At 38.9% G+C, this 15,576-nt stretch overlaps 3 protein-coding genes across 4 annotated transcripts; 2 read left to right on the forward strand and 1 right to left on the reverse strand.

The window, feature by feature from the left end:
* The first annotated feature begins 2,369 nt into the window (after positions 1–2,369).
* Positions 2,370–7,041, forward strand: LOC113348095. 2 transcript variants are annotated; one of them, XM_026591794.1, is made up of 3 exons: positions 2,370–2,508; positions 3,094–3,171; positions 3,272–7,041. In XM_026591794.1, exon 3 carries the CDS (start codon positions 3,431–3,433, stop codon positions 6,410–6,412), a length of 2,982 nt encoding a protein of 993 aa, XP_026447579.1. In that variant the 5' UTR covers positions 2,370–2,508; positions 3,094–3,171; positions 3,272–3,430; the 3' UTR covers positions 6,413–7,041. The 2 variants fall into 2 exon arrangements, with proteins under 2 accessions (XP_026447579.1, XP_026447580.1); XM_026591795.1 differs by having other exon boundaries at positions 3,094–3,153.
* A 412-nt stretch (positions 7,042–7,453) lies between these two features.
* LOC113348096 (probable beta-D-xylosidase 5) lies at positions 7,454–10,053 on the reverse strand. The gene is made up of 3 exons (XM_026591796.1): positions 9,181–10,053; positions 8,230–9,092; positions 7,454–8,157 (listed from the first exon to the last, which is right to left on the reverse strand). Exons 1-3 carry the CDS (start codon positions 10,035–10,037, stop codon positions 7,505–7,507), a joined length of 2,373 nt encoding a protein of 790 aa, XP_026447581.1. The 5' UTR covers positions 10,038–10,053; the 3' UTR covers positions 7,454–7,504.
* Positions 10,054–11,327: 1,274 nt separating this feature from the next.
* Positions 11,328–13,664, forward strand: LOC113351422 (acyl-protein thioesterase 2-like). The gene is made up of 9 exons (XM_026595410.1): positions 11,328–11,451; positions 11,534–11,630; positions 11,740–11,776; positions 11,879–11,942; positions 12,028–12,132; positions 12,212–12,362; positions 12,485–12,567; positions 13,411–13,504; positions 13,580–13,664. Exons 1-9 carry the CDS (start codon positions 11,328–11,330, stop codon positions 13,662–13,664), a joined length of 840 nt encoding a protein of 279 aa, XP_026451195.1.
* The last annotated feature ends 1,912 nt before the right edge of the window (positions 13,665–15,576 follow it).

Below are 15,576 nucleotides of genomic sequence, written 5' to 3' on the forward strand. Positions count from 1 at the left end.
ACAAAAACCAGCAAAGTATAGTTCAACTGAAACCCTAATCCCGAGCACATATCTGGAGAATCTCAGCAACAAAGGAACAAGTACGCTGCAAATGGAGTTGCACCATCTATATAATCATCATAGAACAATCAAGGTTCAACTATGAGTGTGAAACTTAATATAGATGATGAAATTTCGACAAAGGACAAAATGATCATTTAGATAAATTTTTGGACCAGAGAAAGTAGTCATTTTACCTATTCTCGAACCAAGGGAAAAATATTATTTTACCGAAATTTAACAAATGAGAAAAATGGTCATTTAAAAGTTATCCACAAGACTTACGATAAAAGCCAAAGCTCGTGAACATATGGATCTTGAGTAAAATCTAAGCTCCGTTTGAATCTCTCGAATCTCTGCCTAAGTGCCCGAAGCCTCCATCCCATAGGGTAAGCCTCAACCCTCACAAAATGAACTTCAGTCCTCCAGGATTAAGCTCATCCCTCGTGGGAAAAACTCAACTCTCATGAGAGAGACTCGGCTCTTGGTTTACAAGGCATAGACAACCACAATTACTAGCACATCCCCGCGATATATGCTAGTCATGTCCTCTCTAAAGCCTCATAGAACGTCCAAAACTGACTCATGACTCACCCCTACCCGAGCTTAGTACATCCCCGCGAGATACAACTTGTCATGTCTACTTTAGGGCACGACTCAAGTATTACATGGATTAATGAGTGATTATATTACATTCTCGTAGGATACGCTGGTCATTTTACCTCAAGGCCTTGCGACAAACTCCTAGAACATCCTTTCGAGATACACTAGTCGTGTCTGCCCCATAATATTGGCACCATCACGACTGAATCTTACCATATCTTTGTGAGACACGATGGTCAAATAAAAGTGTTTTCTTAGTCTTTTATGAACAAGAGATATTGTTAGGCATGTAAGCCACACCTTAAGTCTCTTGAACACGTCCCAACTGACTCTATGAAACTTGAACTCCATGAGAAAATCCCCAACCATCCTCATGAACTCTGAGCACTTTTAACTCATCTTAAAGTCCCATACAAACATGAGACTCATGTTCAAGCCTCTTTCTCAGCTCCTCAAACATGCTTCTGGATAGCAAGATGACTCTAAGTATCACGAACTTATCAAAAATGTGGATAAACCTCTTTGAGTTTTGCGTACTCATTATAGGATCAAGGAGTCGGCCTCCACAAGTCATATGTGGTCGTTCACACATAACTCTCATGTTCAACACACAATTTTGAGACATTTCTTGCCCTTCAAGTGAGTTACACAAATATTGATACAACAAAAGCATGTGATTTCATACAACTCCTAAGATTACTTACAAGTGAAATTCTTCTTTGCTCGTAAAACTTACCTTCCCTTAAGAACGAAACAGTTAACTTGACCCTTTCGATCAATAAAGAATTGTGCCCAGCAAGAAGCGCATCCATAAATTCCTTTTTAAGATTTGAATACACCTTAAGAAATAATGTTTGGAGTTTTATAATTAGAAAGTCCAAAATTAGGTTGGGAACAAAAATGAAGAATGATTTCTACAAGCAAGAAAGTTACAGGGTGTTTGGATATACCTTAGTAAGTAATTGTTCCACTTCTTGAAAAAAAAAATCAGAAATTAGGTTGGGAACAAATTTTTGAACGACTTCCAGAAAACAAAAGGTTAAGCATTATGAAGCATTTCTTTTACTATGACTTTTAGGATTGGCTTCTTTTTTCAGAAGCACTTCTACATCCGGTATCAAAAAACCCTCAAATTTTGCTGATAGGACGTTTGGATACATTCAGAAGTTGAAAATCCAGAAGTTACACCATGTTTTGTTTACTCCTGACTCATCTGAGTCGTCTGGATCTGAGTGAAATCACCTGACTCATTTGGATCTGACTCGATATGTTTGTTTTGAGTCAGATCTGATCCATCTGACTCAAAAATTTGTGAGTCAGTGGTCCCATGAGTCAGGGTATTAGTTTCAGAACATAATTTCAATATGATTTCTAGAATCAAAAAAAATAAATAAATCGGGAAACATATTTTTTTGCTTTTGACTTTTGAGATTGACTTCTACTTTCAGAGAATCTGCTTCTAATATCCAAGCACTCTGCTTTTTGTGAAACATATTTTCATTGTTTTTAATTTCTGAGATTTACTTCCATTTCTGGAGAAGCGGAAATACTTTTGCTTCTGGTATCCGAACACCATTTCAGAGGCACCATTAGGTCTGCTTGTAAAAAATTTTTGGGTGCCTTTATAAATTTCATTCTGTTATAACAACCGTTGGATGGTGGTGTTCTAGAGTGTTCTTATTATTTATAGCCGTTGATAATTCCATTGACCCCCATAAGAGAAAATGAAATGTCCGAAGAGAGAAGAATTTTGTTCTTTTTTTTTGGTTTCCTTCCCGCTGCTCAGAGTCTTCTCTTTTTCTCTCTCTAGAGAGAAACCCAACACTTGAGATTCTTCTCTATTTCACACATCTGAATCGAGTATTAGTAAGTAATTTCTTCTACATCTGTTAAGTTTTCTTCATTTTGTTGATTCAGTTAGTGATTTTATATCTTTCAATTTTTAGGTTTTTTTTTTTTGTTGTTGTAAAATTCTAGGGTTTGTGCGTAAAGTTAGTAAGTTGTTGGTTTTGAGTAAAGAGTCTCAATCGGGGGTTTTCTTCTACTGTGTCTGCTGCACAGGGCATGTTTTTGTTGTCGTCGTCGTTGATATTGTTGTTATTTTGGTTTCAATTTGTTTTATCTAATGGGTTTTTTCGATCTGTTTTTGTTATTTAGTGAGTTGTTTACAATGCTGGGTTGGACTTTGTTATGGTTGGCCAAAATTGGGTTTTTCTACTTTTTTATTTTATTTTTTTGTTGGTGGATTTGGGGATTTTTTGTTGTTGTTGGTGATGAAGAGGACTCAATTAGATTGCTGCTATATGTGTTAGGGTTCAAGGGTTTCTATTGTTTCATCTGTCTCTCGTGTTAAGTATTTGCATGCTATGTTTGTTTCTGCTTTGTGTATAATGGTGTGTATTTTTGGGTTCTGTTTATTATTGCTTACACTAAGTTTTTGTATCTTTTCAGGTTTGAAATCTAGACTGGGGGTTGGGTTTCTTTTGGAATTTGGAGTGTCTTGGATCTAAGGTTGCTTCATTTTTTAAGGTTAAACTCTCATTGTTTGTAGTTGTAAAATAATTGCACCCACTGTTTGTCTGCTTTCAGTTCTTTCCTTGTATCAATAATCAATATGGACTTTGCACAGGTGGGCTGCATCTTGGTTCATTAGTAGGACTTTGGGAGGACAGATATGGGTGTTGATCTGTTCTTTCAATTGTGATACGGAAGTTTTGTTTTGTGCCGACTGGTTTGAACAATATATAAAGCAGTAACTACCAGTGTTTTTGAGCTCCTGAATTTATCAATGGAGTGCAACAAAGAAGAGGCTGTAAGAGCCAAGGAATTGGCTGAGAAGAAGATGGATAGCAAGGATTATGTGGGAGCTCGAACGATGATCTTTAAGGCCCAAAAACTATACCCAAGCGTAGAAAATGTCAGTCAAATGCTAACTGTATGCGAAGTACACTGTTCTGCTGAGCACAAAGTAGTTGGGTCGGAACCAGACTGGTATGGCATCCTTCAGATTGAGCAAACTGCTGACGAGGCATCCATTAAGAAACAGTTCAGAAAGCTTGCCCTCCAACTTCATCCTGATAAGAACAAGTATCCGGGTGCAGAAGCTGCCTTTAAATTGATCGGTGAAGCACAGAGGTTTCTTTGTGACCAGTCAAAAAGGTCACAGTTTGATCAGAAGCGTAAGACTATGAGACCTGGTCAACAGAGGCAGTCTCAAAATCAGCCAAGTAGGAATAACTATCCGAGCAAACAACATTCTAATCCTGTGGCTACTGGTACAGCTGCACAGTTCGCACGCATGAATCCTCACCAGCAAAAACAGCAGACCCAACCATCATATGCCAATGGCCAACAAACATTCTGGACTGCATGCCCTTTTTGCAGTATAAGGTACCAATACTACAGAGACATTATGAACAGAGCTCTTCGCTGTCAAAGTTGCATGAAACCTTTTATTGCTTATGATTTGAATAATCAAGGGATACCTCCTGGAGTTAACAACCAGCCATTGCCCCCAAAGAAAGAAGCCCCAAGTCAGAATGGTCAGAAGTTTGCGTCGGTAAATCTACAGGGAAATCGTGGCAATGTGCCACCAGTATCACAGCCACCCACAATGCCGGGAAGGGATACCGTGGCTGGTAGGGCACCTAAACCCCATGCAAAAGAAGACGTGAATGTCCATGTGGAAGCCGGAATGAAAACTGAAGCTAAACCTCCGGGTACCAAAAACAGGAAAAGAGGAAGAAAATCCGACTCAGACGAGGAAAGTGTCAGTTCTGGAACTGAAAGCAGCTGCGACATGGAAGAAGATGGTGATCTCAAATCTGGGAAGAATCCTGGACTCAACAGTGGTCGTGATACTCGCAGATCATCTCGGCAAAAACATGATGTTAGTTACAAAGAGAACTTGAGCGATGACGACGATGTAGCTAGCGGATCAAGACGAGAGACTACTAAAATCAATGAGCCACTGGATAAAGTGGCGAAAGATAAAAGAAAGGTCCTTGAAGAAAGTACACCAGGAAATGCTGAAAACTGCCAGAATAATGGAGAGGAAGTAGCTGAAGATGATGGCAACCAAGAAGGATCTGAACCCACAGTCCTTGAAGTTGCTGATCCAGATTTTTATGACTTCGACAGGGATAAGAGTGAAGAATGCTTTGCTGTTGATCAGATGTGGGCCATTTTTGACGATTTAGATGGTATGCCTAGATTCTATGCTCGGATAAATAAAGTATATTCGCCTTTCAAGGTGGATATCACATGGTTGGAGTTTGTTGCTGGGGATCCAGGTGAGACTGCTTGGAAGAGAAGTGGGTTACCCGTTGCCTGCGGTAAATTCAAACATGAGAAGAGTGATACAATTGAAGATGTAGGTACATTCTCCCATAAGATTGTCTGCGAAAAAGGTGTTCGAAATACTTACAAGATCTATTCCCGAAAAGGTGAAACATGGGCCCTCTACAAGAACTGGAACATCAAATGGAGCTCTGATGCGGACAACCACGGAGAGTATGAGTGTGAATTTGTGGTTGTCCAGTCAGATTACACCAATGAATCAGGCATTTTGGTTGCGCAATTGGTTAAGCTAAAAGGTTTCGTATGCCTTTTTAAGCCAACCAAAACCAATGGCATGTCTTCCTTCCAGATACCATCTAATCAAATGTTAAGATTCTCTCACAGGGTTCCTTCATTTAGAACAAATGGTAGAGAACGAAAAGATGTTCCTGAAGGTTATTTTGAACTTGATCCCGCTTCCTTGCCCAGTAACCTTGAAGAAGTTTCCGATCACATTGATGGGAAAGCTGAAACTGTTGGTGGTGAAATTAATGGTTCCTTAAAATCTGTATTAGAGGAGAAGCCTCATATGCCGAAGAATGACGTGACGGCAAAAGCTGAATCTAACATGCCGAAGAATGACGTGATGGCAAAAGCTGAATCTAATATGCCGAAGAATGACGTGACGGCAAAAGCTGAATCTAAGACATCAAGTACTTCAGATGGTGTGACAGCAAAGGTAGAGAGAGTTCCTGAGCAAACTCCTCCTTCGCCTACTTTAGACCCTTGTGAACTTCCAGAGTCGGTCTTTTATTCCTTTGAAGATGACAAAACTGAAGAGAAATTTCAAGCTGGTCAGGTTTGGGCTTTGTATTGTGAGTTGGATGGCTTGCCCAAGTACTATGGTCTGATTAAAAAGGTTGAATCGACCCCGGAGTTCAAAGTGAATATACAATGGCTTGAAGCTTGCACCCCACCAAGGGGTTTGTTGCAGTGGCTTGACAGTAAAATGCCGACATGCTGTGGAGTTTTTTCTAGTGGTGACGAGATGGAGTTTGATGACACTGCTTCTTTCTCTCATCTTTCAAAAGGAGCCGCACCTGTGAAGAAAAACAACTATGAGATCTATCCAAGGAAAGGGGAGGTGTGGGCAATATACAGGAATTTTAGTTCAGAATGGTCTTCTTCTGACCTTCAAACATGCGAGTATGATATAGGCAAGGTTGTAAACGTGGAAGGTACAATGAAGGTGTTGGTATTGGAAAAGGTTTCTGGTTATGACACTATTTTGAAGGGTCAGATGAAAGCAGGCCGTGAATCCATACTTGAAATACCACGGCGTGAATTGCTTAGATTCTCTCATCAAATTCCTGCAATCCAGTTGGCTGATGATCAAGTAAGAGCCTTGTTGACTGATGAAAAAGTAGGAACCTTGCCTGGATGTTGGGAGTTGGATCCCAAAGCAGTGCCTATTTGTTTATTTAGCAAGTGAAGAGTTAAGACTGTTAGAGACATGGTGAAAATAGCTCATGTGCTTGCTCCTTTTTTCTTCCTCATACATATCTGTCATCTTACCAACCTTGTTTCTCCATTGAGTGGGTCTTCAGTTTGTTTATGGAGACCATGGGTGGTGGTGTCCTCAACCATCGATTTATTTTCTTTGCGTAGAAACCTGATAGTATCAAGCAGAAGAGTGAAGGTTGTTTGGGCTGGTTTTACATTTTGATGTACAAGGTCTGTGTTCTTTTCGGTCTGCTGCTCAGGATTACTAGTTGATTTCTTGTAGCAATATGGGGTTTAGCAATTTGTCGTTTTTTATATGTGGTATGGGGAGAACATCTTCTGTCAGAATGAGGTAATCCATCTCATCTGCATCTTCATGTGGCTTTTATTTTATTTGCTCTTCATTTGTTTCACCTCATGTCTTACTGAAGTATTATTAGTTTTAGTAGTATGTAATCAGTATGCTGGTAGCGTATTATATTATGCTTTCGTACTTTAGATTTTACTTCAGCAGATGTATTTCTGCTGGGATTCCAGTATATGGTTACTTTAGGGTCAGTTGTACATGTGAAAACTCTGAAACTTTTCTATGAAATTTTAGAAGTTCTTTGAATTTAACTGGATGTAATACATGTGAACAATCTTTCCATTTTGGCTTTTATAAGTCGAATCTCCTCCTAATACATGGATAGGGTTCCTATTCCGCCCAAGGGGTTTGTTGCAGGGGCTGATGTCAGTTTCAGATTTTTATATATCACTTGTATGCTCCAGATTCAAGTTCGTGTTGGATCTGACTCGCCATCTAATTCAGACCTAATCCCTCCCTGATTCGGACTGAATCAGATGAGTCAGATCTGACTTGAAGAAGAAACGTATTAAAAAGCAAGTTAGATGATTAAGCTTGAATTGGGCATACTCTTTTTGACTATTGTGAATGCTTTGAACTTGGTTTGAATTGGAGTTTATTCTTGGTAAATCAAGAATTAGCTCTATTAGACACTACTACTAAGTACAGACATAACTAGCCCCTATCCTGCCAACTTATTGAACTCAACAAATCAAACTCTTACTACCACTCTTTTCAAGTGTTGCTGAAATATGAAATTTGCCCCCCTTCACATTTGCTTACTCTGACATAAAAATTATGCCTAACTTGTTTATCACTTGAAGACCCAACAAGTAATGTGTGTTTACCTAATATCATTTTCCTCTTCCCTTGTGTATCAGCAACACTCAAATCCTTGCACACATCAAATTTGATTTTCACACTTTCCTTTTTGCCTGTCATGACTTCTACCCTTCCAAAACCTATCAACTGCATTTTAGGTAGCCCAACCACTGTTTCTGAAGATGGTGGTACCCAAAAGATTAACACTACATGGCTTCCGTTTCTTTGGCCGCGATTCTTCACAACAACCTCGATATCGAACTGTAAAGTCTGGCAGTTCACTTCTGAGATGTCAATAGCTTCTCCAGATAGATTAGTAGTGTTGGGTGCAAAGATGCTCTGAGATTTCTGCAGTGGTATTTGTATTTTTGAAGGAGCTAATTTGACAATACTGGAGAAAATAGAGTAACTTAGTCCATGCCCGAAGTTGTACAAGGTTGGACCAGTGTAAAACCGGTAGGTTCGTCCAGGGAAGTTCCGGGTTGTGTTTGCTCTCACGTTCATATCTGTCATTGGTACTTGATCGACGTATTCTTGCGGGTACCACGTAAATGGCGATCTTCCACCTGAAAATTTTCACGATTTGATTGTTAGCAGAACTCAAAATATGCATTTTTCAGAGAAAGAAAGAGAACAACCTGGATTGTAGTCTCCAAATATGACTTGAGTCAAGGCCTCTCCTCCAGATTGACCAGGATAACCAACCCACAAAATTCCTACTATTTTACTCACATTTTTCACGAATGACACATCAATTGGACCCCCTGACATAATAACAAGAACCACCGGACCGCAGGCTGAATTAGCCACATCTATAACAAGTTTCTCTTGTAATCCAGGCAATGTCAGGTTCACTCTATCCAGCTCTTCAGCTTCAATAGACTGATCAAGTCCCACTACTATCACAACTGCATCACTTTTCGATGCAGCATCTGCAGCATTTCCTATCAGACTTCCATCACTACAACTAACATCGGCACACCCTTGTTCGTAAGTCACCGCCGCATACTTTTGAAGCCCTTGAAGAGGACTAATGTACTTACAGGGCACGCCCGCGTAATTACTTATCATAACTTCAGTCGTATTAGCATTTGGTCCTATAACTGCAAGTGTTTTTATGGTTTTAGGATTCAAAGGAAGGGTTCCATCATGATTCTGTAACAAAACTATCCCTTGTTTAGCTGCTTCAAGAGCTAAGTTTTGATGATACTCGGAACATACATCCGCCGCTCCTAGTTTACCAAAAGGGAGCTTTGCAGGGTCGCCATCAAAGAAGCCTAATCTCATTAAGACTGCATAGTTGTTTACCAGAGCTTGGTCTACAACAGACTCTGAAACTTTTCCTTGTTTCACTGTATTTTCTGTAAAGTTACTTAAAAAATCACCACAATTCATGTCTAAACCTGCTTTTAGAGCCAAAGCAACAGCATCTTCAGGAGTTGCAGTGTAATGGGTTAAGTTGTTGTAGACTTTAACCGAGTCGCAGTCAGAAACAATATACCTGCAAAATGAAATGAAATGAATTGTGTTTTTCATCTAGTCCAAATTCTTCTGAGAAAATCTCAAGAAAAGAAAATTTGAGAACTTACCCATCAAGACCCCATTGATCTCTTATGATTCCTTTGAGAAGATCTGCATTAGCACAAGTAGGAATACCATTCACCTTATTGTATGAGCACATCACGCTGCTAACATGTCCTTCAACGACACAACTCTTGAAAGGCGGCTGATACGTATCCTCCATATCTTGCAACGTCACCTTCGCGTCAAAGTAATAGCGATCTGCTCCTTCCCAGTTATCAACATCATAAGCAGTGTAGTGTTTGCAACAGCTGGAGACCTTAAGTGCATTACTTGTGACATTTTCCCCCTCTGCACCTATCTCTTGAAGGCCACGAACATAATTCACACCGTAGTTTGACACAACGAACGGGTCCTCGCCTGCAGTCTCTTGCCCTCTACCCCATCTAGGATCCCGAAAGACGTTAACATTAGGACTCCAGTATGTTAACCCCGCAAGACGTAGATTATACATTGCTCTAGCTTCAGTGGAAACCACACTACCCATTTCATACCATAGTGTGGAGTTGAAACTTGCTGCAGATAAAATTACTGCCGGGAAACTTGTTGCACCTGGAACAACAGTTGAGTTGAAAGACACTCCCCAACTTTTTCCGACACCGTGAAGTGCTTCATTCCACCACTGGTATGCAGGGACATTAAGCCTTGGTACGCCGGTAGCCTTATTTACGAGCTGTTGAACCTTCTCTTGAAGTGTCAGGCGTGCAACCAGGTCATTGGCTCTGTCTTTGTGAGACAGAGATGTGTTACACAATGGTAAGCTTATTACAGTTGCATTGGTGCAAGCATATTGGTGAGTGACATTGGAAAAATTTAGCAAGAGAACCGAAAAGAATACAAAATATGTTAAAAAGTTTTTGTTCATGGCTCACTTAGTGGGATCTTTTGATCATAAACAAGGTTTCCTGAAATCTGTTCAGAGTTGATAGAGAGAAAGTGAAATGATCTTGCATTTTATACTTGAGATTCAACAACATTACACTTGTTATGGATAAACAAAGACAAGCAAGGACATTACAGGACCGTACATGCATGTGGTGGTTAATTGCTTTTTAGTAGCTTTGTGGGCTAAACACTTGATGCATGATCACTTCCAACTCACAAAAACTGAACCTAACCTTAGTGGAGTCCTAATGTTCCGAAGCTTTCCTCTTTTGGTGACAGAGATAGATGATATATACCCATTCAAGAAGTGTGTTTCAAAAGAGAATTTGAGTACATTGAACATGCTTTAAATGATGCCATGATGTTCTGATGAACGCCCAGGGCGCTTTGGAGAGGGCTATGTTGTATTAGGCGCTAGGAAAGCGCCCAGGGCGCCTTTTACAATTTTTTCGTATATGGAAAGGGTATACGTATGGCCTTGGAGATATCGTGGCCTCGGTTAGGAATTTGTCTAATCGACAGACAACCTCACCCTTCAAATCTGTTCTAAACCAATAAAACAGCTAATGTTTTACGAATAGGTAATATACTACAAAGGCACAAGAGTTTGAAAGCAGGAGAACCATATTTTACCTGTGAAATTTGTTTGGAATCACGCCTTCCAGCCTATAAGAAATTCAAGAAGAATAAAGAATGTGCATCAGAACATCACTTTTGCATCAATTGTATCGCACAATATGTAGAAATAACAATTAACGACTACGGTAGATCCGTAATACGATGCCCAAACATCAGCTGCGACGTCGCCTTTGGGATTCTATCTTGTCGTTCCATCATCTCATCAAAAGTTTTCGTTAGATGGTGCGACTTGCTTTGTGAATCTGAAATTCTAGCAAAGTTTGGTCGTCACGGTAAACGAGTTTACTGCCCTGGTTGCTCTATTCTGAATGAATGTGGTGGTGGTGATGGTATTATTACAAGAACAACCTGTCCAAGTTGCAAGAAACTCTTCTGTTATCGTTGTATGATTCCTCTAACGGACCAAAAGATTCATACTTGTTGCGACAGAAACGACATTCTCTTCCTGGATACCCTTGCACGAAAAGGGTGGACTAGATGTCCATCTTGCAAACAACCTGTAGAGCGCACTTACGGTTGTAATTATATTACATGCAGGTGCGGGAACGAATTTTGCTACCATTGTGGGTTGGAGTGGTCACACTTGGAGGATCATACTAACTGTTACCCGCGTGCGCTTGAGAATCAGCCGATGGAGGAGGAGCTAGATCCTTTCATGTTAAGAGTGTGCTGGATCTTCGCCGGGTTCGCTATGATATCTATAATGGGGAAACCCGAGTTTGTAAGGAATAAAAATTCATACAGCATACTCACAGGTACGAAACAATGGTTTGATTTTGACATTGAGACTTTTTTCAGTAGCTTAGAGTGATGTATAGTAATTATGCCTAATTGCAGCTAGCTTAGAGTTCGGAAGAACTTATGTGGTTAGGCCAAAAGGAAAACACCAGGCTACTGTAGTTTGGCTACACGAGGTCAGCGAGAATGGTTTCAGGTAATCAACTGGTATTACATTGGATTTTCATGTTCCTTCCAATAATTGCAAATTATTATCAAAACTATAACAAAGGATTTTTTATGATTTCATTTTCTGGATTTTGTAGTTGGTACCAGCTGTTGGAAGCCTTGCCAATTCGAAATGTAAGATTGTGTTATTCCCTCATTTGGGAAGGATCCCCAGCAAGTATGCTCATGTTTGCTTTTTAAGGTTGGACTTTGCTTACTGGATTTCTTTTGGTTCAGATCAAGTGGATCTGCCCAACGGCACCTATTCTGCAACGATTTGGAGGATCTTCGACCACTGTGTGTAAGGCCTGAATGTTCCCATATTTCATCTTCTGTGGAATCTGATGCTAAAACTGTCACAATTATGGAACTAAATTTGTGTGCAGGGTTTGATACGCCCAAGTATTCAGAGGATGCTCTTAGTAATATGGAAAGCTTAGATGCTTCAGCAGCATATGCTGCAAAACTGCTATCAACTGAGCCCAGTCACAGTAGGTCTTATTTCCTTCAAATTTTCTTTATCTTTTATTTCCATGAAGAGTTTGTAACATAAGTTGTGCAATTTTACAGTCAAACTTGGTTTGGGGGGCTTTGGTATGGGTTCTGCCCTTGCCCTCTACTCTGCCGCTTGTGCTGTTGAAGGAAGACTTGCAAATGGAAGACCATACCCTGCTAATGTATCTGCTGTTGTTGGTCTAAGTGGGTGGCTTCCAATGGCCAGGTATAGCTTCATTAATTAATTCATGCAGACTCGCTTAGATGCATATAATTATTTTCTTTAGGCCGCTGCCATATTACTATGTTATATGCAATTAATTTTTCATTTTAATGTATTGTTTTCAGATTTTTGACGGACAAAATAATAGGGTCTAAGGAGGCTGTTGCGCGTGCAGCATCCTTGCCGCTGTTGCTCTGCCACGGAAAAGGTATGTTAGAGCTTCTCCAATGGCACGTGTATGGAGATAAATGTCAAAATCCGTCTAGGATGCACATCCATTTTCTCTAAAATCATTCTCCAACCTGGATGTCATAAATCAATGTATGCATGACTTTAGGTAGAAAATGTTAAGGGGATGTCTAGTTTCCCACATTCTCCTTGACATTGTCTACCATCCAATTCAGTTTTTTTAAATTAAAAGTATATTTATTTACTAAAATTAATTCTAATACAATAAATAATCATTTTTTAGATCTAATAAAATTTTAAAATTACTAAACATAAAATTTACATTTAATAAGAGAATGGTCACAAACAACACCATTGGAGGTGAATAACTTTTTTCATCTAAACTTAAGGAAAATTTGGAATAAAGATGTCTTGTTTGTGTTGCCACATAGGAAATACATACAACAACCGTTGGAGAAGCTCTTAGAAGAAGGAAACTAGAACATGTTTGTTTTTTTGCTGACTCGGGGTCTGGATCTGACTCGGCTCGAGTCAGATGTCAGACCGTTTGTTTTCTTTTCCAAGTCAGATCTGACTCGCAATTTGAGTCAGAGCTAACCCCTGACTAGAATCTGTTTGAGTCAAATAATAAAATACCCCTGACTTATGAGAACAATCCACTGACTCATGTTTTTGAGTCAGATGAGTTAGATCTGACTCAAAAAACTAACATATTGAGTTAGATCCATGTGGTTTCAGTCATATCCAGGCGAGTGAATTCCAGACGAGTCAGGAGAAAACAAACATAGTCTAAGATTGTAAACAAAACTTTCTTAAGTTTATGCGTGGGATGGATGATGCATCTTTTTTCTTCTTGTTTTAGTTGATGGTACCGTCTTTTATAAGGACGGAGCGAATTGCTCAAAGGTCTTAAGTTCTCCACTGTTCCAAAAACTCACTTCAAGATCATATGACAGGTATGACATGTGGTTTCTTTCCAAGGTTTTGCAGTTGATGAGTAACATCTTAAGATCATTGTGATTTTCTTGTAGACTTGGACACGCAACAATTCATGAAGAAATGAATGAAGTTTGCAGTTGGTTAACTACAAATTTAGCACTCGATGGATCTGATTGATAAAAAAAATTGTTCCTCGTTCCATGGAGTTCCGTAATTAAAATTTCTGCAAAGTTTGACGGATGTATATAAAATATTTAGCTACGTTTTTATTGTTGTTTGATGCTGATAAGAACCTTGTCAGAATCTTATCAAGAGAGCAACCGAGAACTTCATCCTAAACAAGTTTATGGTAAAAACTAGCAAAAATTTTTTCTGATTTTCTCATTTAATTCTGTAGAAATATTTAAAATAGACTCAACATCTAAAAATAGACTCAAACTATCAAAGGAAACTACCTAATAAAACATTATAAAACTTATAACCCAAAAAACAACTTATTTCTTAACTTATCGACTTCTATATTAAACCATCTACTGACTTCTACGATGGAAACCGCATGTTGCTGCAATATAATGTCAGTTAAGTTCTGGAGGTTCTATCATTCCTACTCCCTTAAGCACATCCTTGTCCTCAAGGATTGTCATTAATAACAACGTCATTTGTTCTTCGCTACTGTAGGCCCGCGTTTTTATTACGCTTAATTTTATACACATCTCCGGGCCTACCAAGTTTTTGGCGCCGCTGCCGGGGATTGGTGCTGTGTTTTTCTTGTAGTTTTATTAGCTATTTTTGCATTTCACTGCATAGCATTTGCATCTGCATCTGCTTCACTTCATTTGTTGTTGGACCTGCTGTTCTGAACCTGTTTTTCCTCTGCTGGGACGCCACAAAGGAAAAGAACCAAAGCCCAACTGGGTTTTTGCAACAATATCAGAGCAGCTGGGCTGTGCTTAAAAGGTAACCCATTTAAGAGAACCCGAATTGTGGGCTTCCAATTTTTTAATTGTGGGCTTGTAATATTAAAGCCAATTTTTGGGCTTCTCTTATTTTCTGTTGGGTTTGTAATAATTTATTTGTGGGCTTGTTTAAATTCTTTCATTGGACTTGTATTTTGGACTCTGGGTTTAAACCCAGCTGAGCTTGTAACCGATTGTGGGCTTGTTTCCACTCAAGAGTGGACCTCAAAACCAAAGTTTTAAAACAAACATCGGGCCTTAACCAACTGGGCCAAATTAAACTTTCAAAATTAAAACTTAGTGTTTCGTGGGCCGCAGCCTTCCTTCCATTCCATTAGAGGACAAACAGTGGGCTTGCTCCCATACAAAAACCAAATTTTATTTTCTTTTTTTTTTTTTTTTAAAAAAATTTTAAAAAAAAAAAAAAATTTACTTTTCTCCCATTCAAAAACCAAAATTTTCTTTTGCTCCCAATTTCAAAAAAAAAAACCAAAATTTCTCCCATAAAAACCAAAATTTTTCCAAAAAGTTTTCATTCCCGACAAAACCAAATTTTTTTTTCCCAAAAAGTCCAATCCCATTAAAAACCAAATTTTCTTGTAGATAATGTGTTAGTTAAAATTCCTTTTTGTATATATTTTCTGCTCATCCAATATGATCTCGGCTGAAATATGTTGGATTTTTTTGCCTTGAATAACGGAGTTTTAATTCTGCTTTCGCCGAAATCGGGTATTCTCTCTCCTTTTACTCTACTCAGCATGTCCCTTTCCATATGTTGCATTTTAATTCTTTCCATATTTTGAAACATTGAGGACAATGTTTAGTTTAGGTTTGGGGGTATAGAGTAGATACCACGATAATTTGCCATAATTGAAAACGAACTCCTTCTTCTTTTTGAAAAAATTGAAAAATCAAAATTCAAAAAAATTAAAAAAATGAAAAACATAAAAAAAAATGGAGCTCATTTACCTTAAATGTTGACTCTTGTGCAAATATGTATTTTTAGGAGTCTTAGTCTAGATATTTAGGCACCCTGATTCTAGCACAATTCACATAGTGATAAGAAATTTGCACGCGCACGATCTACCAATACATGTATGGCCTCGATCTTCAAGGTGTTTGATAGGAAGTTA

This window comes from Papaver somniferum, chromosome 2, assembly GCF_003573695.1.
Source record: "Papaver somniferum cultivar HN1 chromosome 2, ASM357369v1, whole genome shotgun sequence".
Taxonomy (NCBI): Eukaryota; Viridiplantae; Streptophyta; class Magnoliopsida; order Ranunculales; family Papaveraceae; genus Papaver; species Papaver somniferum.

What these genes read in the sequence shown, in the direction of transcription:
- LOC113348095 (XM_026591794.1), top strand. Translation starts at nt 3,431, where the DNA reads ATGGAGTGCAACAAAGAAGAGGCTGTAAGAGCCAAGGAATTGGCTGAG.
- LOC113348096 (XM_026591796.1), bottom strand. Translation starts at nt 10,037, where the DNA reads ATGAACAAAAACTTTTTAACATATTTTGTATTCTTTTCGGTTCTCTTG. An exon ending in GATCAATGGGGTCTTGATGG is followed by an intron (nt 9,093 to 9,180) that starts GTAAGTTCTCAA and finishes TTCATTTTGCAG; the next exon opens with GTATATTGTTTCTGACTGCG. An exon ending in ATTTGGAGACTACAATCCAG is followed by an intron (nt 8,158 to 8,229) that starts GTTGTTCTCTTT and finishes GAAAATTTTCAG; the next exon opens with GTGGAAGATCGCCATTTACG.
- LOC113351422 (XM_026595410.1), top strand. Translation starts at nt 11,328, where the DNA reads ATGGAGGAGGAGCTAGATCCTTTCATGTTAAGAGTGTGCTGGATCTTC. An exon ending in TTCATACAGCATACTCACAG is followed by an intron (nt 11,452 to 11,533) that starts GTACGAAACAAT and finishes GCCTAATTGCAG; the next exon opens with CTAGCTTAGAGTTCGGAAGA. An exon ending in AAGCCTTGCCAATTCGAAAT is followed by an intron (nt 11,777 to 11,878) that starts GTAAGATTGTGT and finishes CTTTTGGTTCAG; the next exon opens with ATCAAGTGGATCTGCCCAAC.